Source organism: Athene noctua, chromosome 14 (genome assembly GCF_965140245.1).
Source record: "Athene noctua chromosome 14, bAthNoc1.hap1.1, whole genome shotgun sequence".
NCBI lineage: Eukaryota > Metazoa > Chordata > Aves > Strigiformes > Strigidae > Athene > Athene noctua.
The window spans coordinates 9713249-9735676 of record NC_134050.1 but is presented as its reverse complement, the minus strand read 5'-3'; the positions used below and the strand labels follow the sequence as shown (position 1 = coordinate 9735676).

The 22428-nt window shown below is 35.9% G+C and overlaps 1 protein-coding gene across 2 annotated transcripts in view; it reads left to right on the top strand.

The window, feature by feature from the left end:
* Positions 1–22253, top strand: part of LOC141966267 (uncharacterized) — a 44882-nt gene extending 22629 nt beyond the window's left edge. For both annotated transcript variants that reach the window (XM_074918737.1, XM_074918738.1), the window contains 11 exons: positions 120–288; positions 653–757; positions 1036–11799; positions 12203–12354; positions 13947–14106; positions 15781–15933; positions 17049–17216; positions 18152–18249; positions 18608–18742; positions 19618–19732; positions 20542–22253. In XM_074918737.1, coding sequence (XP_074774838.1) covers positions 120–288; positions 653–757; positions 1036–11799; positions 12203–12354; positions 13947–14106; positions 15781–15933; positions 17049–17216; positions 18152–18249; positions 18608–18742; positions 19618–19732; positions 20542–20700 — 12178 coding nt within the window. In that variant the 3' untranslated portion in view covers positions 20701–22253. The remainder of the gene's footprint in view (positions 1–119; positions 289–652; positions 758–1035; positions 11800–12202; positions 12355–13946; positions 14107–15780; positions 15934–17048; positions 17217–18151; positions 18250–18607; positions 18743–19617; positions 19733–20541) is intronic.
* The last annotated feature ends 175 nt before the right edge of the window (positions 22254–22428 follow it).

Sequence of the window (22428 nt, the reverse complement as noted above, 5' to 3'; positions counted from 1 at the left end):
GGAAGTTTGAATGGAAAGTGTAAAAATAATTACTCTTTTAGGGCAATAGTTTGGGCTTAGTAAATCTAGAAAGCTTAAAGCAAGTTTTCAAAATGTCTAAACATACATTTTCTTCTTAGATTAAGTGACAGAAATAGCTTCCTTGAAAATTCACTTGGAGAAAAAGAACAAAAACTGTTGAGCACGACAGAAAAACTGGAGCAAATGGAAACTTTGAGGAAACTGCTTCAAGAAAAGGATCTTCTGAACAAAGAACTTGGTGAAAAGTTTGTGCATACTGAGCAAAAAGTAAGTGAAAGTTATCGTTCAATAGTATTTATTAGAACTGACGAATATTAGCCATAACTTTCTATTTGTGTCCCAGCAGCAATATTGCTCTTTTATCTATCTGAAGGTTTTTGCTCTGTTTCTTTACAGTTTTGTTCACCTCTTTAATTGTTTTGCTTTAAGTTGGGTGTAAGGATTTCTTAGACCACAACATAGAGCTTTGCACGAAAGTATTTATGTTTTATCGGAGTGATAAGTTATCCTCATTTATTATTTTCGAAGTATAAACTCCATTGTTGTATAAACTCAGTATCACAACTAATACCATAATTTTCATATAATTCTATATATTTCTATCACATTGACTTTTATTTTTAATCCTAAGCTGAATGAAGCCTTAAAGAAATGCAGTGTGTATGAAGTGGAGAACACTGAGCAGAAAACAGTCATCAGCGATCTCTCAGAAAAAGTTGCTACATTGAAGGAAAAGGTAACTTGTAAAAATAAAGCAAGATAAGAAATTTTATGTTCTTTTGACATAGCCCATTTAAATGTCAGCTCAATAACAGCATTAGCTGCTTAAAATTTATTTTTTTACACTAAACTTTCTGTATGCTAAAACAATCTAAAGAATAGCATGGTTATCGTGTGACTGTACAGTTAGGTTCAGATTGATTACTTTAATACTCTGTACATGGAGTGTGACTTCCATTCTCCCTCTAACATATGCTTGAAGTATTTTTGTAACGTTATTTTCTTGATGTTTAGACTTTGAAACAAGATGGCATGGTAGAGTCGATGCAGCTGGATCTGGACCAGACAAATGAAGAGCTTGACAAGTTGAATACAAGCCATTTAGAGGAAAGATCTCAACTTATTCAAGATCTCCAGAAATGTGAAAGAGAAATTGATAATCTTAAAGAAACACTGGCAGAGAAAGACAGGGACGTGTCTGTCCTGTCTTTGAATATGACAGAATATTCTGAACAGGTTATCATCCTGAAGCATCAAGTGCAATGCAAAGAGGAAGAAATAAGAGGGATGGAAGAGGCTTTATCAAAGGCTGAAAGGGAAACTCATTTACTGAAAGAAGTACAAACAACTGATGTAAGAGATGCAAGCGTGAAGATATCTGTCCTTTCTGAGCAGAGTAATGCAATGAAACTAGAGCTAGAAAGAATTAGAGTCGAGAATGAAGCTAAAACCAAAGAAAATGAGGAATTAGTAAGACAAAGCAGTGAGAACAGCATTACAATTAAGGATCTCCGTTCTGAAATCAAGGCCAACAATGTTGCATACCATAACAAACTTGCAGAGTGCGAGTCACAAATTACTTTGCTGAAAGAACAAATTAGTAAGTCGTCTGAAAAGCTACAGGAAACTGAGGATAAACAAAGAAAAGAAACTGAATATTTGAAATCTCAGCTTGAGGAAAGCAATACTCTGAAGGAAAAATGGAACAGTTTGCTTAAAGAGAAGGAGAGTAAAGCACAGACACTTGAAAATGAGTTAAAATCAATTAAAGATTCATACAACAAACTGGTTTTGGAAAATGCTAGAAAAGGTGAAGAGTTGGCTGAGTTATCTAGGAAGCTTACAGAACATACTGAACATCAGGAAATGATTGAAAAAGAATTACAAGAGAAACAAGAGTTCATTGTTTCATTAGAGCAGAAGCTTGGGGTTTTGGAGCAGCAAAATGAAGAGACTAAACTTAAATTAACTGGAGATCTGAAAGCCAAGGAGACCTGTTGCAAAGAACTTAATAACCAATTAAATGAAATACATAAGCAAATGAACAAAATGGAAATAGAGATACAGGAGAAAGCTTCAGCTAATAAGCAGTTGCAGGCAGATCTTGAAGGGAAAGAAGAAAAAATGGCAGAGCAAATAAAAACAAATGAATATCTGAAAAAAAATATAGATATGGTGGAAAAAGAGAAGGAACAGCTAATCAGTGAAAATGAGAGTTTGTCCAAACTCCTGGATGTAAAAGAGTGTGAATTGTTAAAGAAAATCCAGGCTGTGGAAGAAGTAGAAAATAAGTTATCTGTTAGCACTGCTGAGTACGAAAAAACTCTTTCGGTACTAAATTGTGATAAAAACACTCTGGCAAAAGAGATTGAACAACTTTCAATACTTGCCGAGCAAAAAGAAAATTCAGTTGCAGAACAGCTGCAGGAGAAAACAAAGGAATGTAACGTGCTAGCTGAGCAGTTGTTTGAAAGCAAGGAACAGACACAACAGTTGCATGAACAAGTGCAATCACTTCTCATTCAGCTGAAGGATACTAGAGACAAAGAAATACAGAAAGAAGAGATGTTAAATAATAAGTTATCTGAATGCAGTAGCCTAATCCAAGAGCTCAGCCATAGTAAGGAAAAAAATTTACTACTGCAGGAACAAATTCAAAGTGTAACTTTGGATTTTGAAACTGTGAACAGGTCTCTAGAAGAGAAAATCCATCAAAATGATTCATTATGTAAGAAAATGGAAGAGAGTAAGCTTTGCATTGTAGAGTTGCAGGATGAAATGAAAAGTCTTAAAGATGAAAAAGCAAAGTTATCTCAGTTGGTAGAGGAAAGAGACGTGACTGTGAAAAGTCAGGGTTCAGAACTTGAGAAGTTTCATAGGCAAGTTTCTGAAAAAATGGAAGAAAGTACAGTGTTAAATAATCAGCTGCAGCTATTAAGCAAAGAAGTGGATGTGCTTAGGAGTGAAAAGGAGGACTTTTCAAGCTTACTGAGCAAGAAGTCACATGAATGTGAAGCTCTTCAGTCACAGTTGGTACAGCAACAGTCTGAAATTACTTCTGCAAGGCAACAAGCACATACAGCAGCTTTAGAAAACGAAAAATTAAAACTGGACATTGAAACAGTTAATGTCACGGTAATGAAAAAGTCAGATGAAGTAGCTGCTTTGACTTCACACTTGTCCCAACAAAGTCATAATATTTTAGCTCTGAAGGACCAAATTGATGGCCTGTTGATTGAAAAAGAAAACTTAAAAATTGTCTTTGAAGAAAAAGAAACTCTCCTTTCTGAAAAGGAGGCTTTGATTCAGCAAATGAAAGATAGTAAAATGGCAGGAGAAGGGCAATATATGCAAATCATTTCAGATCTGCAAAACCAAATACAAGCCCTAAGTTTTGAAACCAGCCAGCTTAGACATGCAATGCAGGAAAAAGAAAATGAATTTAAGAGACAAGCCCAAGAATTAAAATTATTAAAAGATAAATCTGAAGAGTCTGATGTACTTAGGGTTCAACTGTCTGAGAATATGGAGGTTATTTCTGACCTTCAGATTCAACTTAGAAATGTGACAGAAAAATCATCTCAGTTGAATGATTCAATTATACAGAAAGATGAATCTTTAAAACAAAAGTTAGATGAATACATCAGTTTAAAAGCACAGCTTTCTGAGTTACAGGAATCTTCTGTTTTGCAGGAGAAACAGTTAGAACTTTTAGTCTCTGAAGCAGAACAATTAAAAGTACTTGTTTCAGAAAAAGAATTAACCATCAACAATATTTCATTATTCAGTGAGAATTTAAAGATGCAACTTCAAGAGAAAGAGAATGAATGTGAGGTCATAAAGAAACAGGTGGTAGAGCTGGAGGAAGTGAAAGTGAATTTACAAAAAGAAATACAACATCAGAAGGATGTAATAATTGAGATGGACCAGTCCTTATCAGAAAAGGAATCGTCTCTTATGGAAAATAAAAGTCTCCTTAAAACTCTGAAGGAGAAAGCAAGGAAAGATGAAGAGAAGACAAATTTAGTATCTCAACTCCAAAGTCATGTACATGAACTAACACAAGAACTACAAAAATCTAATGAACTAGTCCATGAGAAAGAAAATGCCTTTTTATCTCTTCAGGAGAAAATTGAAGCACAATACAAACTAAGAACTGAGTTGAATGCAGCTCTTGAGAAAAAAGAGGAAGTTATCGCTGGACTGCTTAATTCTTTAAAGGAGAAAGATACCAGTATACAGTTGGCAGATAGCAACGTTAACATTCTTTCTGGTGAGATTGAGGTTCTCAGAGAAAAATTAGAGAAAAGTGATACAGCCATGAAAAACCTTACTAAGGAATTTCAGGAAAAGAACGATAAGCTTCATATTAATCAGAAGAAAATAGATTCTTTGACCGTTGAACTTGACTCTCTTAAAAATGAACACCAAAAAACACTAGACCAAATAAGTACGTGGGAAGAAGAACTAAAGCAAAAAGAAGTGGCTGTAGAGTCCCTGCGTGTGAAGTGCACTGAACAGACAGATCACATAGCATGTTTGAAGTTAGAGTTGAACGATGTGAATTCCAAATTGTCTCAAGACTGCCATGCCAATGAGCTTTTAGTAGGTAGTCTGCAGTGTCAGGTAGAGTCTTTAGAGAAAGAAAAAAGTCTGCTACAAAAAGGCGCTGATCAACTCATGGCTGAAAACGCACAACTTACTGCATCTCAAAATCATTTGCAAAAGAAAGTGGAAGAGCTCCGAGAAATCAATGAAAAACTAGAAACCAGTGAGAATTATTCAAGAATGCAAATAGATGCTGTCAAACTGCAGATGAAGACTGAAAAAGAGAAGTTACAGATGCAGGTTAGTGTGAAGGGTGAAGAACTTTCTAAATTAGAACTTAAATTTGAAACTCTAGAACAAAGTCTACTTGAGTCAGAAAACAAATGGGTGACAGAACTTGATAGGGCAGCTGTACAAAATAATAATCTTACTGAGCAATTGGGCAGTTTAGAAAGTGAAATAAAATCAAAAGATTGCAAAATCCAGTCTTTGCAGCAAGAATTGGATCTTATAAAAGAGGAATTAAGTCAAAGCTTATCTCTTTTGCTTACTAGTAGGCTTTTATGTAAGGAAAAGAAGGCTCAGACTTCAGTTTGTGAAGTGCAGCTAACTGATAGTAAAATTCAGCTGGAAAAATTCTCCACTCTGATAACTACTATTTTGAGCAAAGAAACAGAATTGGAACGTTTGCAACTAGTGCTTTTAGAAAAACAGAAAGAAATAGACATCATGAAAGATGAATTAAAGAGTATGCAGTCACTTGAGGAGCAGAAGGAGTTGCTGCATAGTGATATTGAGAAGATGAAGGGCAAATACAAATCTGAAATTGAATGTCTGTCGGAAGAAATGGTTGCAGTCAAGGAAACATTATGTAAACAACAGTCTCTTCTGCAAGAAAAGGAAGAGTCTTTTGCAGAAATAAATAAGCAAGTTGAATTTCTTCAAGATAAGATAAATAAATCAGAAGAAGTAGTCAGAACAAGTCATGAAAAACTGCATGTTGAAGGTAAAAAAGTAGCAAGTCTCCTTGAAGAAATGGGAGAAAAAGACCAACTCATTGGAAACTTAACTTCCCAGGTAAATCAGCAGAAGGATTTAATTTCAGGTCTAAGCCAGCAACTGAAGGAAAAGGACTGTTCTGTTACCCAGATCATGGAATCATTGTCAAATGAAATGCTGCATTTTTCTGAAGAGAGAAATACATTAAATACCAAACTGCAAGATCTTGAAGCTGTTCATAGTAGTTCTGTAGGAGAACTAAACCGAGTATTGCAGGAACTTGAGGATTGTAAGAAAGAACTGGAACACAGTCAAGCTACATTAAGCAGTAGAGAAGCTGTATTTAAAGATTTAATGAATGAAAAAGAGGAGATGCAGTTTAATCTTGAGAAAATGGGTAAGGAAAAAGAGAATCTGAAAAAGAAGCTTCAAGCAGCGTTGATAGTAAGAAGAGATCTAATGCAAAAAGTTGGAAAACTAGAAAAGAGTGGACAGGAAGAAATAGAAAAAGAGCAAAAAAAAGCAGAGGAGTTTTTGAAGAAAGTTAATGAGTTAACAGGCAAACTGAAAGTAGTTGAACTACAAAATAAAGATATTAATTCTCATCTTGGAACTTTGAAGCAACAACTTTTAGAAAAAGATGCCAAAATAAGTAATTTGACTGAAATTTTGTCTGTAAAAGCCTCTCACTTAGAAGAACTTCAGGACTGTATTGCAGGACTAAATGATGTAATTGCTGAAAAACAAAATATATGTGAGCAGAACCTAAAATCTTTAGAGGAAAAGGACTGCATGCTTGCTCATATGCAGTCTATGCTTGATGAAAAAGCAAGTGCCTATGAAGAGGAACGTTCTCAGATGCTCTTAACACTTGAAAAGGTGAAGTCTGAAGTTAACAAGAAAGAAGAATTGTTGAAAAATTCCAGTTCAGAAGAGCTTGATTTAAGTGCTGGGGACAGGAAGAAGTGTCTGGACCCCAACAATGACATTAATGCAATGAATCAATTAAAAAGAGAAAAAGAAGCCTTAGAGAGGGAGCTTTTGGTCAGGAAAGAAGATACAAAAAAATTTCAGAAAGAAAGGGAAGAACACATTAGACTTGCAGCAGATTTTAATGAACAAAAAACCTACCTGGAGAATCTCAAGCAAGAACATAAAGCACTCTGGGAAGTTCTTCAAACAAAATGTAAAGAACTTGACTTTATTCAGTTAGAAAAGTACTCTCTAGGGAAACAGCTGGCTTTACATAAGGCAGTGCTGGGAGAAGAGGAAGCTGACCTAAGGTATTTGGAATCAGACAAACCAAGAAGCAAAGTTCAGGTTGCATCCTTACAGGAGTCAGAAAACATGATCACTTCAGTGGCAAGTAGAGACATTGAGTTAAAAGAACTAAGAAGTAATTATGCAAAACTTCAGGAGGAAACAGAAACATTAAAAAAAGAGTTGAGAAAAATACTAGTTGAATTTGGTGATGAAAGGGAAGAAACAGTCAACTTAGACTCTTTGAGACAGCAGGAGCAATGTGAGGGCAGCTTGTTGGAGGACATCAAGCAGCTACAGAAAAAGCTGAGAGTATATGAGGCTGAAGCTGTAGACATTAAGACAGCACTTGAACGTGTGAATAATGAGAAAGAAGCACTTATTAAAAAGAGTGAAGAGGATTACAAGACAAGCCAGGAGGAACTGCAGAGAATGAGAACTGAAGCTAAGAAGGAGGTTGCAGAAAAGAATGAGGAAATAGAAGCATTGCATTGTTCACTGACAGATTTCAAAGATAAACTTGATCTGGAAAAGGAATTATTAAACAAAGCTATAAAAGAGGGCCAAGAAGAAGCCCACTATTATAAAACAGCATTTGAAGACCTGAAGAGAGAAAAAGAGAAACTTCTCAGTTGTTCAGAAAAGTCCAATTTGGAACTAATCAATATGAAAAAGGAGGTAAAACATTTCAATGAAGAAAACAAAAAACTTCTGACAGAGCTATGTATGCTGCGTGAGAAGGCTGAGATGAGTAAACCTGTGGGATCATACAAAGAGTTTATGCAAGAAAATGATACTGAAAAAGAATTGGGAAAGTTTTGTTTGGAAAGTAATTCCCTTCAGGGAAAGTTGCAAGGTAAAGGCACCTGTTTTCAACCGTCAGAGACTGATTACTCTGAGAAAACTAAACTGAGAGAAGCAACAGAATGTCAAATCCAGAAACAAATGCAAATAATTGAAGAGCCGCTGGCGAAAACTGCAAACATAAATGATTCTAAACCACAAGAGCAAAGAACTACAGCAGAAGAGAAATCCAAAGAGCGCCTTCAGAGAAAATTACAGGCGGCTTTAATATCACGTAAAGAAGTTCTGAGAGAGAATAAATGCCTAAAAGATCAGATTGATAAGCTGTTGTTGGAAAGAGAAGAACTGGTAAACAAATCAGAGATGCTTGAACACTTACTAGAGCTTGGTAGAGAAAAGCCAAGTTCAAGTACTGTTTCTCCGCTGTCTGAAGAGGAGAGCCTTGTTTCTGAAAATGCTAGACTGTTGACTGAAAATGAAAACCTCACAGCAGCATGTGAAAGTCTTAAATCCACCATGGAGACTATAGTTCAGGAAAAAGAGGCCTTTTCTTTCCAACTAAATACCTTAAAAGATTCTCAGACAGTTGAATTAACAGGATGGAAGGCTAAACATAGTGAATTAAAGCAGGAGTACGAATCACTTCTTCAGGCGTATGAGAATATCAGTAGTAAAATAGCAGATATGAGGCAAGTTATTGATCTCAGTAGAAAAGAGAAGCAAGAGGCTATTCAAAGACTCAGAGAAGGAGAATCTGAGAAGGAAGCTCTTGAGAAGCATTTGCAAAAACTCACTGATGAAAATGAGGTTATAAAGAATCAACTGAAACAACTCGGCGAATCCAAGAAAATGGAAGTTGACGAGTTACAAAGTAAAGCAGAAAGGCAGATACATGAGCAAGAGGCAAGGATGCAAGAGCACCAGAATCGTCTTCATGAATTCACTGAACAGAATCATCAGCTAATGGAGGAAAATGAACAGCTAAAACAAACTTCTGAAAACTTAAAGCAGGCTTTAGAAAAAATTCAAAATGAAAATAACATCCTTCATAGTGACATCACTGTAACTAAAGCAGCTTTGGGAGAACTCCAAGTTCAAATGGAAGTGTACCAAAATGATACGCAATCTAAAATCAACAATGCGTTATATGAGAATGAATCATTGTTAAAGGACATTAATGTGTTAAAGGATAAACTTTCTGAAAAAGAACAAGATGTGCTTGTCCTAGAACAAGAAAGAAAATTAATTTCAGAAAAAGCAAAAGAAACTGAAAAGTCTTTGGACCATAAAATTCATTGTCTAACAAAGCTCGACGTGGAATGTAAAAGTCTTACACAAGAAATTGTCAGTCTAACTGAAAAAGTTAAGATTTTAGAGGATGATAAATGTCTGTTACAGGAAGAATTAGAAAATGTACAAGAGAGTTCTTACAAAGTAAAGAATGAGAGAGAATTTCTTGAGACAGAATTGCTTAATCATGTTAAAAAAGTTGATCATCTTACTGATAGAATGAAATCAGCACAGGTACAAAATAACTTGCTGTTACAGCAGCTGGAAGAATTAAAGGCAGAAAAATGTAATGTGATTAGAGAAAAAGAACAACAGCAGTTACATCTTGTAAAAATATTTGAGGAGAAGGTGAAAAGTGCTCAGAGAGATAATAATGGAAGTAAAAACAAAACAAAAGAATTGCAAGAACTCTTAAAGGAGAAACAGCAGGAGATCAACCAGTTGCAAAAGGATTCTATAAAGTTCCAGGAGCTGATCCTGGATTTGGAAAGATCTGTGAAACTGTCACAGTCAAAAAGTGAAAAATTTGAAAAGGACTTAAGTAATACATCAGAAAAGCTTGCGAAGTCAAATGAAGAAATACATCATCTCAAGGGAAAGCTTTCTTCACAAATGAACTTGCTGGATCAGTCAAAGAATGAAGTGAACAGGCTTACAGATGAGAATCTAAATTGGAGAAAAGAACTTAAAAAGAAAGAAGAGGAACTACAAATTCAAAAGAGAGAATATGAGAGAGAATTGGAATTTAATCTGCAACAGTTAAAACTGGTTCACAAAAGAGAATTTTTGAACCTAGAGGAAAGACACGGTGCCCTTGAGAGAGAAAAAGATAGGGCAATTAGTGACATTCGTGGTTTGCGAGAGGAAGTTAGCGTTAAGGACTCTCAAAACAGCAAGCTTCAAGCGGATTTGAATGCAGCTTTGGCACGATTAGCTGCTTTTACAAAGTGTGTGTCCTCTCTTCAGGATGACCGGGACAGGGTTATCACTGAAATGAAAACCTGGGAAGTGCAATTCAGAGAGGCCATCCAAAATAAAGAGAAACAAATAGAAGATAGTAATAAAAGAATAATGTCTTTACAAGATGAATTGAAAGACAAAATTACTCAGATTCAAGAACTGAATATCAAATACTCTGTGGTAGAGGGAACAAAGGATGAACTGTATTTGAGGCAAAAGTCTGTTGATACACTACGCTATGAAGAGCTTTGCAGAATAAAGGAAGAGAATACGTTTTTTTTTAACAGGCAGCAAGAATTGGAGAGTGTTCTTCAGTCCAAAGAAGAAGCTTTGCAAGCACTCCTTAAAGAAAATAATTCCCTTAATCATCTCATAGAGAATAGTAAAAGTGCAGGAAGAGAGATAAAAGCTCTGGAAAGTAATTTTACAAGACAGGAACAAGAATTGCAACAGCTTGTAGCTGAGAAGGAAAAAATTAATGCTGAATTGCAAAAGCAGATTACCATTTCTGAGCAAATGAAGGTCATGCTTAATAACAAAGACAAAGAAATTTCTTTACTCATTTCTTCAAAAGGTGATGAAATTTCTGATTATCTGATTCAGGTACAGACTCAACATAGAAAACAAATCAAAGAGTATGAAATGCAATTAAAGTCTTTGCAGATAGAGAGACAACAGTCTGAGGAGTCCTGTCAGAGGATGGAAAATGAACTGAGAAATCTCCAGATGAAAGCAGACAAAGCAGGTCAAGATAAGGCTGCAATTGCCAGTGAAATAGATGCCTTTAAAAAATCAATGTCCTCTCTTCAGAATGATCGGGATGATCTTCTTTCTAAATACAAAGAGCTGGAACATCTTCACCAAAATGTCTTAAATCAGCGGGATAGTCTCATAGTTGGCAACGCAAGTGAGAATAATGCTTTGAAACAAGAATTGAGGCTACTTCTCAATCAGATAGATGATCTTCATTCTGAAAATGCAATGCTAAGTGCACAGCTGATAAAGTATAGGGAAGACCTTAACCAAGTTTTATCTCTGAAAGACCATCAGCTGAAAGACTTACTTAAGCAGAAATTGGATTGTATTAAAAGCCTTGAACAAGAGAAATACGATCTTCAAAAACAAATAAAAGAAATGCAACTTGCCCACGAACTGCAGAATGATGCTGCTGTATCTTTGGAACATGAAAATAAAAAGTTAGTGTGTAAAATAAATGATTTAGAGTCTTTAATTGCATCCTTAAACAAAGAGAAACTTGTTTCTGAGTCTGGAGAGAAATTGCTACCTAGTGACAGTGTTCAGAAAAAAGAATGTGTATCAAATGGACAGTATGGAGAAAATCTTCAGAAGAAGATTCAAGAACTCCAGAAATCAGGAGACAGAAATATTAAGGATGAGGAATACAGTAAGACCCTTTTGACACTGGAACATGGAGATGAACCTGGTGCTTTTGCAGAGAAGATGATATTAGAAGTTCAGTCCCAAAACAGTGAGCTGAGGTCCCAAAATGAGGCCTTTGGGAAAGCAATGACTGCTCTGCAAAATGACAGGGATAGGATAATAGAGGACTTAAAGGTCCTTCAGAGCAAATACACATCTGAACTCAAGACTGAAAAAAAGAAAGGAGCTAAACTTGAAGCTGAAATGGATGGCTTTAAATTGCATCTTATCAGCATGCTCAAAGAAAACTCTCTTCTGAATGGGGCTATTTTTGATGCTGCAGATAAGGTTACACTTGATCAGATTGCTGATAAAATTGAAAATCTCTGTAGGGCATTAGTCAGTCGAGAAATGGAGGTGAGCAGGCTCTCATCTGAGTGTGGGAATTATGTTCACCAGATTGAAGCGTTTTCCAAGGCTATGGCCAGTCTTCAGGATGACCGAGACAAATTGCTGCAGGAACTCGGCAATCAGAAGGTAACTTCCGAAACAAAACAGGGCACAGCTTCATTTCCCATTGGTTGCAACAGCATCAGTGAGATAAATTCTTTTAAAAGTAGTTTGGATACAACTCAGAACAATAGGGAAAGATTGGTAAGTCTTTAATTAGCGACATTACTTTGTAATTTTTTTCTTTATGCAGAAAATGCTTAGAACATCATGGATTCTGAAGTTTAACTTTGTAAATTATGTGAGTGCTAAGAAAACGTTGTGTGACAAGAGAAGGTATGCTTACCATTTGGGGAGTTTAGGTAATTGTTCTGTGAAACAGGAGGAAATGGGGAAGAAACCATTATTCTGTGGTTAGAATTCTAACACTAATAAAACTTCAACTGTATAGTTTTCATTCCAGTTCACTGATCATGTTTATTAAACATAGGCTAAAGAAGGAGCCAGCATTGCAGCTGTTGAAATATCAAAACTGAAGACCAAAGTTGATGATTTGGAGAGGGCATTGCATCAAACAAAAACCTTCCAAGCAGAAACTGAGAGAGAGATTGCATCATACCAGAATGAGCTTGCTGGATTAAGGTATAAATGTTAACATTAAGTAGTATGTGTGGGCTCTTGTCCAGAATTCTTCAGGTCCTTCAAAGCCTGACATAAGACTGACACAAAACCAAAATTATGTATAGTTTAGCAGGAAGTAAGATAATAATTCTGGAATGTGTGAAATCATCTTTCACAGGGTTGTTTTTGTTCGTGGTTATCCTTGTATCTTTATGTAATGGTCTCTTGGTTTATGTAAAGTTTCAAACAGTCTTAAATGAATATTTTTGGTTTTGTTGGTTACTTGGATTATGAAATTACAGTTTAAGAATCGTTTCAATACTTGGTATCATATTCTGTTCTTAAAGTAATGATTGATATGGCTGAGTATTTTACTCAAAATCTCTTTTTTAAAAAAGGTGTCTGAAGTGTTGCATATTTGGCCCAACAACATACTCATAAATTCATTTTACAGTTGAGCATTATTTTTGTAGATTCGGGTCCACTTCAGCACTGTCCACATCTTGCATCATCTGTGGCAAATGAATAATGTGACACCTTGGGCCTAATTCTGTGTATGCCTCGTAAGGCCTGTTTCAGAGAAGGCAGTAGGCTTTTTTAAGTGGCTCAGTGGAGGCAGATCAAGATTTGATCATCTTTGCTGTTATTGTTCAAGCTTTTAAACTTGTGCAGATGATTGAGGTGTGAAAGCATGCTATGGTCAGTTCAGTGCAGATAATTTTGTTTCAATCTGAGGCTGGTAGGCAGCATCCTAGTGCCTTACTGCATTTTATTGTCTGTAGTGCGATTTCTAGCTGTTTAATTAAAGTCTGTGTAAGATAATACCTGTTTTATACTAGCAGATTTTGGGATGGAGGTGTAGATCAAAAGGCCAGCCCTGCATTTGTCTTTGCAAATGTGAGCAAGTTAGCATGAAATATTCAAACGTCATTCTAACTTGTAGATTTAACCAGTGAATAGCATGATTAGTTTTTTTCTATTTCTTTTCTCCAAACTTTAAAAACATATTAAATTGTATACAAAAGGGTTTAAAGTACTTTTATGCCCTTTGTGATATTGCTTGTGTATAACAGTTTCTGGAGATGTGGTTTGTTTGTTTATTTTAGTCTTCTGAGCATAGGGTATTCCTTTTCAAACTTGAGTACATGCAGTGGGGTAAACCTACACAACTGTGACCTGGAGTTGCTTTGCTATGCAACCTTATTCATTAGGCAGCTGAAGTATTTATTGTGTTAATCACAGAATCATCAAGGTTGGAAAAGACCTTGTAGATCATCTAGTCCAATCATTGACCTCACACTGACAGTTCCCAACTAAGCGCTATGTCAAAAACGGGTGTTGGTGTTTTTACAGCCAATGAACTTCTCTTGTCTCTGAAGCAAATGTGATGATATCACTTTCCAGGCTTTATTTTCTGATTTATTTTTTTTTTTAGCAGATGTCTTTAAACTGATATATTGAGATTGTTCATACAGTGCTCCGTATTTACATATAACTGTTCAAAAAATACCATTATTTATTTCAGAAATAACAGTAAGTACAGCTTTATCCTTTTCATTGACTTGTATGTAGTATATCATCATTTAACATCTAGTCTAATATCTTATGTTCAGAATGGAAAAAAACCTCCTCCTCTCAGAGTCCCAGGCACTGCAAAATCAATATCAGATCACAGTTGCTGAGAAAGACCGACAGATTGCAGAGCTACAGAAGCTGCAACAAGACGTGATTGTGAAGAAATCGGTCTCTGCTGGCAGCAATTACCCAGTCAAGGTAAACCAACAAAATGTGGCAGGAAGCACGAATCTCCATCCCTCAGTTTATTGTATTAAATTTGCAGCCTGCTTCCCAAAAGAGAGCTGTGCAGCATATGATGGTGAAGTATGGACAGCTGATGAAGGCCTTACCTATATGGCAGTGTTGCCTGAGGTCAAACCAGCAAGTTACAGCTGTTCCAAGAAAATGAGTTGCAGTTATTAAAACCACTTTTTAATGGAGTGTGATATATTGATCAACTTCTTTTAAACAAAGAAAAATAATGAGTTTCTCATATGTCGATAAAATAACAGAGAACACTCACTGATGTGTATTTTAATGGATAGAAACTTGGAAAGCATCTTCATAAAGAAACGAAATGGTTATGAAGTGAAAAGTGAAGGTCAAGAATCAATAATGGTTACTGATTCTTAGTCAAAAAGGAGTAAAAATTTGCTGTGTTACATTATAACTTATTTGCCTGTTGCAGAATGTAATATGAAGAAGTTAGTTTCAAACATGGTTCAGCAGCACACTGGGTGCTGATAAGGAGAGACACATTGGAAACGGGGGAAAAAGAGCTAGTGCAATTTCCAGCTTTCTCGGTTAATTCTTTGAAATGAAGCAGAGGATAGGATAGGGAACTTTCAGGCCACTCAAGGAGAAATTCTTCTCATGTAGTACTGAGATGAAACATGTCTGAGACTGGGAATGTAGTTCTGGCTTCTTGTGCCAATGATCTTACGAAGTTCATTCTTCAGAGCCTAAACCAATCTCTAATTACTGCAGGTTAGAGTGGGACCTCATGGGGGGAAGAAGGGAGAGATGTGCCTAATGGAGGCAAAAATACTAGATACAGAAAGGCAGCAGCTGAGACCCAGTCTGGCAATTGCTGTCTACTTCTGTAGCCTGTCATTAAAGGTTCAAGGAAACTGTTATTCTAGAATAATACTCTTATTTGCCTTTTCTCTGCCGAAGGAAGTAAACTGTATTCTTTTTAATTTCATTAAAACAAACATTTTAATTGGTCAGGTTTGTGTCTCATATGCTGTTCATTTTCCATGATTAAAATCACAAATAAAAGCTATTGAACAGTAATGTTTGTTTGGGTTATGAAATATTTTATGTGGTAGAAGTCTTTATTTCATAATTGTATAGGAAGATAGATACCATAAAGCATTAGAGTTGGCACACTTCCCTCTATTATTGGTGATTAGCATAAAAATGTTGACCTGCCAGAGCTAAAGGAGGCCAAAGCTGTGAATCAGTGATAAAGTTGAGTGCCTTTTTTTTCTAAATTTGTACTTTCAGCTTTTAATTCATATTTACAAAATAGCTGTTATACAAGTCAGGAATACCATGTATTATTAGTTTAAAAATAATTTTTGAAAGGTTCATCTGGCTTTTTCTGTGTCTTTTTCTTTTTTCTTGTGCTTCACACTATTTGCAAATTAAAAATTATGTTGGGTTGCATTTTCATGGTAATTTTTTTTTTTAATTGAAGTATTTAGGTTGAAAACACCAAGTAGATTTTTTTAATATAAAATCTCTTGCAAATGTAGTATTGTGACAAGGAAATGATCTGGTGAAAAGGAAATTATTATGTTAGTCCATATGTATATTTAGTGTTAAGAATTGTATATTTTGAGAGCTCCTGTACCATTTATCCTGAATATGCTAATAATTTTCAAGGTTTTAGAAACTGCCTCTCTCGCTGGAAGTGCAGATACACCAGAGGAAATCAAACAAGTCTTAGCTGAGAAGAATCAGCTTCAGAATGAACTGCAGCGCTGTCTTCAGGAGATGCACCAGAAGGATCTGCATTTTCAGCAGATGAATTCAAAGGTAACTTAGAACAACAGCTCTGATCCTGAATAGCTCATGTGAATCTGAGCTGATATCAGCACAGAACTATTGCTAAATTGGTGGTGTCTTCTCTGATTGGAAGTTAGTTTGCTTTAAAACTTAAATTCTTCAAAACAACCCTTGTTGGCTCAGACTAAAAATTGCAAACTGAATGTCGGTATTATCTTTGTCGGGCTTTCCTGACTTCTTATTTGGCTGAGAAGGGTTTATTTGAATCTGCATTCTGAAGAGATTGGTGGGGCGCTTCTGAATTTCTACGCAAAATATTTTTCATTATAGACAGAGGCAGATGTCTGTCTTAACTGGAACAAGATTTTAGCTGTCATAAACCAAATTTTAAATACCTCAAAAATGTTTCCTTACAAATTCCCGATGAACACTTTTGTGGCTGTTAAGATGGTAAGAGTGTGTGTGTCTGCATGCACATGTGTATGTTCAGTTTTGTTCACAGAAGTTTGTAAATGGTCTTGGAAATTGCCTTAACTATCACCTCTCTTTGTGTGGCCCAATATTGGAAGTAGATTAGGTGGATGTTACCTTTCATCTGTCATTGTGTCTGTTTTCACTCCTCCACTCAAACATTTTATAAACCTGATAACAGTTTTAACCAAACTTTGAAATGGATGTAGAAATCTCAAATTCCTGCAAGTGAAGATGAGGTTTGGGTAATGGGTAGGGACACAAATTATGCTCTGGTTTTTGAAAAGATGAGAACTTGACTGCTAAGCATTCCTGGACTGCCTGGTGAACATGTTTATACTACCAGGCTTATTTAGCTACGTGCATTGTCCTGAAGTAACAACTACATATGCTCTCTTTTGCCAGGTGGTGATATCATAGCACAGGGAGGAAGGCATTAGGGTTTAAACCCCTGAGTTTCTGGTTTGGGCATATTGATGACAGGGGAAGTCACTATTCAGGTTTTATTATTTCCACTGCTCATAAAACAACTAGTTAACCTTACCAAACTCTGATCTTGCTAAAAAGTTTTGAGACGTGCTTACTTGCTTTCAACAGCAGGTCTCACATCTATACTAATTTCCTGCAGGGGATAATTCCTAACTTTTATTTATGTAAATGTTAATTTCTTTCAGGTTGTGCAGTCAGCAGAAGAGAATGCTCTCTTGTCTGCTCAGGTGAAGACCCTTTCCCAGTCTCTAAGGGATAATCAGCTTCGTTACACTGACTTGCAGAATCGTTATTTAAGGCTGGAGAGAGAATATCAGACAATGCAAGTGACAACTTTCCAAGGCACTGTTCAGGTAAATAGATATATGGAAATATTTTTAAGGTTTTTTTAATTCTGTGCTTATGCTTTTCTGGTTTTCAGGCTAAAAATTAAGTAAATACTTTTTGTTGTACTGATTCAGTACTTCTGTTAGCCCGCGGTGTGCTGAAGAGAACTGTCTTTATTGTTGTAATGCTGTTTTTATGTTATTTTTCATTTAAGGAAGCTGTTTATACATGCTGCTTTCTGTTGTTTTAATCTTTTTTGAACTGGTCTATAGCTGGCGGAGATTGCTGATCCAGTGATTAGTGATCATTCAACTAAGTTTAGTGATAATTTCACATCAGTCGTAAATCGTTTTGCAAGGTGTTTGAGTAATATTTTCAGAAGTGAGGTCTGTATCACCAGTTCAGCATTTCAGCACCCTTTGCCAACCGCTTATATGCCATCTGTAAACTTACTCCTTTTGTGATCTCTTCTTTTTTAAAATATTTTTCCTCTACAGCCTTGATTATTCAGTAACAATCAATTAATATAATACCCTAAAATATCATATGGATACATATATGAAGCAACCGTTACTTTTCCATAAACAGAAAGGAGAACTGTAAACTAAAAAATAAATGGATAGGTGCATTACTTAAGAAACTACAGTCAGTGATACATTGCTATGTGGATATGTTATGTGTTTCTTTCACTTCATATGTTGAGAGATTGCTGTGTTATGCAGTGCACGTGTATCCTTCAAGTCCTGCAGCACACACAGACAGTATTCTTCATCAACTTTCTGTTAGAAAACAGGTTTGGAAAATTGCAGCTCCAGAAATTAAAAGATTAAATGGCACAAAGGGTTGTTTGTTCCACTGCTTTGTGGTGCTTATGGCTTCTTTAATTGAAATAAAGATTATTTTTTTTTTTAGCAACCAGAGAAATGGTGACTGGCTTTTCTTCCCCTTTAATATTTCCTAGGATGAAACTAGAGCAGAAGTTCCCCCCGGAGCGCCACAGGAAAGATCTGCGATTATTGTTGAAATGGACAATATGGAGCTAAATGAACTCAGAAAAAGGTCAGTACTGAGATCTATTAGCAATATTGTTTTCCTAATGGATGTGTTGTAAGTGTGAAAGTAATGCTTTTCTATTCCTCTAAGGCATTTGGGGGGAAAAGGGGAAGAAGTGGATTTACAGTGATTAAATGAATCGTAGTTATATTCTTGAATTGTTATCTGGTAATATTTGTGGTTTGGTTTTGCAAAGATATATACTTACTGGTGACTTTATTTCAATATCTAATCTAAAGCATGTCATGCTTTATTCTTATTGTGCTGAAGTCTTTATCACAAAGAACACTTCTTAATAAAAAAAACCAAGACAATAATTATTTAAGGACGTAAAATATTGATTTCAACTTTCATTTTGTCCCAGGCTTGCAGAGACTGAGCAGCAGTACGATTCAGTGCAGCAGGCGCTCTCACAGCTGACAGAAACACTGTCAGAGGAGAAGAGGAGGAGAGAAGCTGCAGAAGAGGCTCTTGGACTCCCTGAGGAGCGAAGTAACAGGTAAAATGCTCCTGTCTGTAAAACATGTGGGTTTTTTTGTTTTGATAGAAAAGTGTAAACCAGACACAAGACAGACACATAAAAGTGTCTGTAAGATTTAATTTTCTAAATAAATTGCATATTCAGAGAGCCAGAGCCCTCTTTTGCTTCTGCTTCCCTTTGGCTGAATGTGTGGTGAGATTTTCATTTACACTATGCCTGGAGTAAATGCGGAGTGTACTATAGAACTGGAAAAAGGAGTGTCAGATTTTTTGTTTGCCTTTTATTTTTAGTGAGATTAGTGATAGGTTTTCCTATGGGTGTTAGATTTCTGAGCAAATAATAGAACAAACAAATAATAGAACCTGTCTGTCAGTCCACAGTACCTGAAGCAATGGAAATGCATCTGTAACTCTGTTAAAAAGCTAAGTTTAACTATGGATCAACAAGATGTTATGGGCTTTGGGATAACTTTTTTTTTTTCCTTAGTTTAATTTCTTGCTTCAGATGTTGGTCTTGGTAGTTGGTGGTATTTCTTTTTTTCCAAGTTAGAAAAAAATCTCACATGTAACAGCTTTAGCACAGCCAAGTCACTGTTTAGATTTAATATATCATTATCCATATGCCTACATATAGTGTTCATCACCACCATCATCTGAAAATCACTGTTCAATCAGCTGGTGATGATGGGAGTTATTCTGAATAAATGAAACACCTTGAGAGTAGATTGTAATTAGGGACTAAAAAAGACATAACATTAACTAAACCTTACTGCTTTTTCTGAGGACCTTCTTCTGGTAATGTAAGTATACAAAATAATGTTTCTTATGTGAATTCAGTACTTTAAAAGAGCAGGTAATTCAGTGCTCCATTGTCTCCCTATAATTTTTCTCTAGATTTGAAGTAAGCAGTTACAGGTCTGTACCTAGCGAATACACTGTTCACATGGAAACTGAGGAGGAAAGGGAAGCCTTAATCATCAATCCTAGTGAACATGTTATTGTGCGAAAGGTAAGTAAATGAAAGCTTTTAAAACCCTGAATTCTAAGCTACTTAAAAGTGGTGTGCAAATTGTATACTAATTGTGCAAATTGTATACTAGTTGCAGACTAGATTGAAGACAGCAGAGCTCATTCTCATCTCCTTTGTGCTATCCCTTTCTTTTTTTTTCTGTCTTCACTCTGCTATACCTTTCATTCATTCTGGAAGTGCAGATTTCCCTTCTGAGTGACTGGAAGTCACTGGTTGGGGGTTGTCCTCTGTGTGCAAACTCTGGCGTGAGGCAGCTACTCATCTAACCCACCTTGTCTCTGACAAGCTGCCTGCGAAGTACTCTTCCATTGTGGTAGCTACCACGAGGATGGGTGGGCTGTAGAGTAGCAAATTACTACTGAAATTACTGAAAAAATGTCCTTAATTTCTTTCTGTTCGGGTTGTGGATGGTGAGTCAAATACAGGCAGCTATGTAATGTGTTCTATGGCATGCCTTACACATCTCCAAGTTAAAATGTGAGTAATCATATTTATATTACACGTGGCCATTAAATAAAATGTGTATGCATATAATTACGCACTTTCATCTCTAGTATGTATATGTAATTACATAATACACAACTACCTTGTATCTATTCCTCTTTCCTTTTATTAATTCTGTTTTCTGTGGCCTGTAAATTGTTCATACTTAGAGCCTGTGCTGTGGCATCCATGGCTGCATTAGGGGCAAAAGTTTTATAGTGCCTCAAGAATCTAAGTTACAGTGGAGCTTCTTCTCATATATATTCATGGTTACTGATTTTACTTTTTTTTTTTTTCCTAACCAGATGAAAGGAGGAGCCCTTTCCTTTCGAAGATGGCTTCGAGGGCGAAGTCTTTACTGTTCTAAACTGTTGACCTCCAGAGCGAAATCCCGCTATTTATTCCTCACATACCTAGTGACACTACATCTTGTTGTTTTACTGTGCCTCACTGGTGTTCTCTGAATACACTGCGTTTTCTGGGTAAATTATTTCCCTGTAGGTAATGGTGTGCCAATTCAAGATAATAGACTTTTCACATGCTGCTGTTAAGCTATGCACTGGACACAGTTGTATATATTCTTGTTACACCATCAATCTTGAGCTTCTTAAAAGAAATTTGTGTATATCACAGTTGCTCCAAAGTTGACTTGAATTGCTCTTTAACAGTGGAATATTATATTTGCTAAGGAGAAAATATTCCCCTCTGCCCTATAAAGAAACTGCTGCATACAAGTTATTTAATATCGTTTGTGAGTACATAATGATTGATTACTACTGAATGGGTTGTAAATGATATCTTTTCTATACAAATTTTATTTTAAGAGTTAAACTATAAATTTTAAAGGAATATTCAGCTATTACTGTTTATTGGCTTCTTGATTATAACAAGAAGTTTTATAGAGTGCAATAAAGGAAGAACTACTGGATTTTTGATTTCTTTTTTTCTGTTTGTTTTTTTTGTTTGGTTGGTTTTGGCTGAAAATAAAAGAATTAAGAAGGTTGTTCTTTGGCCATACAGTTTGTAACAGCTATGACAAGGTGCACAGATTTGTATGTGGTAAGAGGTAAGATGATGATTAAAGATTCAGTAAAGATTCAGAACTGAGACGAAATGAAGAAATGTCTTCAACTTCTGTTCCTTTATTGTTGTTTAAAGGTGCAATTTCTGTAACTCTTGTGTTTTTTATTTTTAATTCACGTGCACTTCTTGTCTTGGTGGGCTTAGTTACTGTCTGTCTTTGGGGGAAAATGTTACTCAGCTGCTTAACACATGAAATTCAAACTTATAAAGACACAACCTTAAATATCTTACATGTTTGGGCTTCAAGGTACAAATGAATAAAGGGTACATTTTCAACTAAGGCAATAAGAAGCAGGATGTGCATTCATTTTCTGTTGACGTGTAGTAGAGTATTTTGTTTTGCATGTTAATACAACCATGTTTTGTTACAGTGTGTTCTGGAACTGCACAACTGTTTCTCAGAGTCAAAAAATATTATTTGTGAAGACTGTGGCCACTGAAAGCTGGTTTACATGCTGTATTGTTGGTGGTGTTCTCTCTGCATCTCTGGTCAAATCTGTATAAAATGAAGATGCAGTCATACCAAGCTGAGTCTAAAGGAGTAGACTTAGTCACAAAAAAAGAAGTAGCCGTTTGATTGCCTGTTCGCTAGACTAAAATCCTAAAACTCCTGTGGGAAAAGCCTAATGAGTGGGAGTGGAAGGATTCCATCGGTTTTACTGATGGGCAGATAACAAAGGTGGCTTTGAAAAGATGTTAGTGAATCTTTTCAAAGATGTTAGATGAAGTGAATCCTCTGCTTAAGGTCCAAGGGTTCTTGTATACGAGGCCTGCAGCGCAGTCACGTGACAGGTCAGAAAGGGATTGGTTGGCATTTATGTTTGCAGAGTTAACATTTACCAAATTGTATCTGATGTTCTGCATCACTTGTTTTGTCATGTGAAATAGGAAATGCCAGCTGTAGTTACCACTGTACATAAATCCTGTAAACTTTCTTCTTTTGATGGTTCTTTAATATTTCTTAGTCTAGTCAAGGTCTGAATTTCTATATAAATCCAATATATACCAATATTTTTGGTATCTTTTTTTTTTTTTTTTGTAAAATGGCAATGACTCATCTCTTTTGAATGGCTGATTGCTGATTCAGTCCCTGTTTTCAGCTGTGGTGT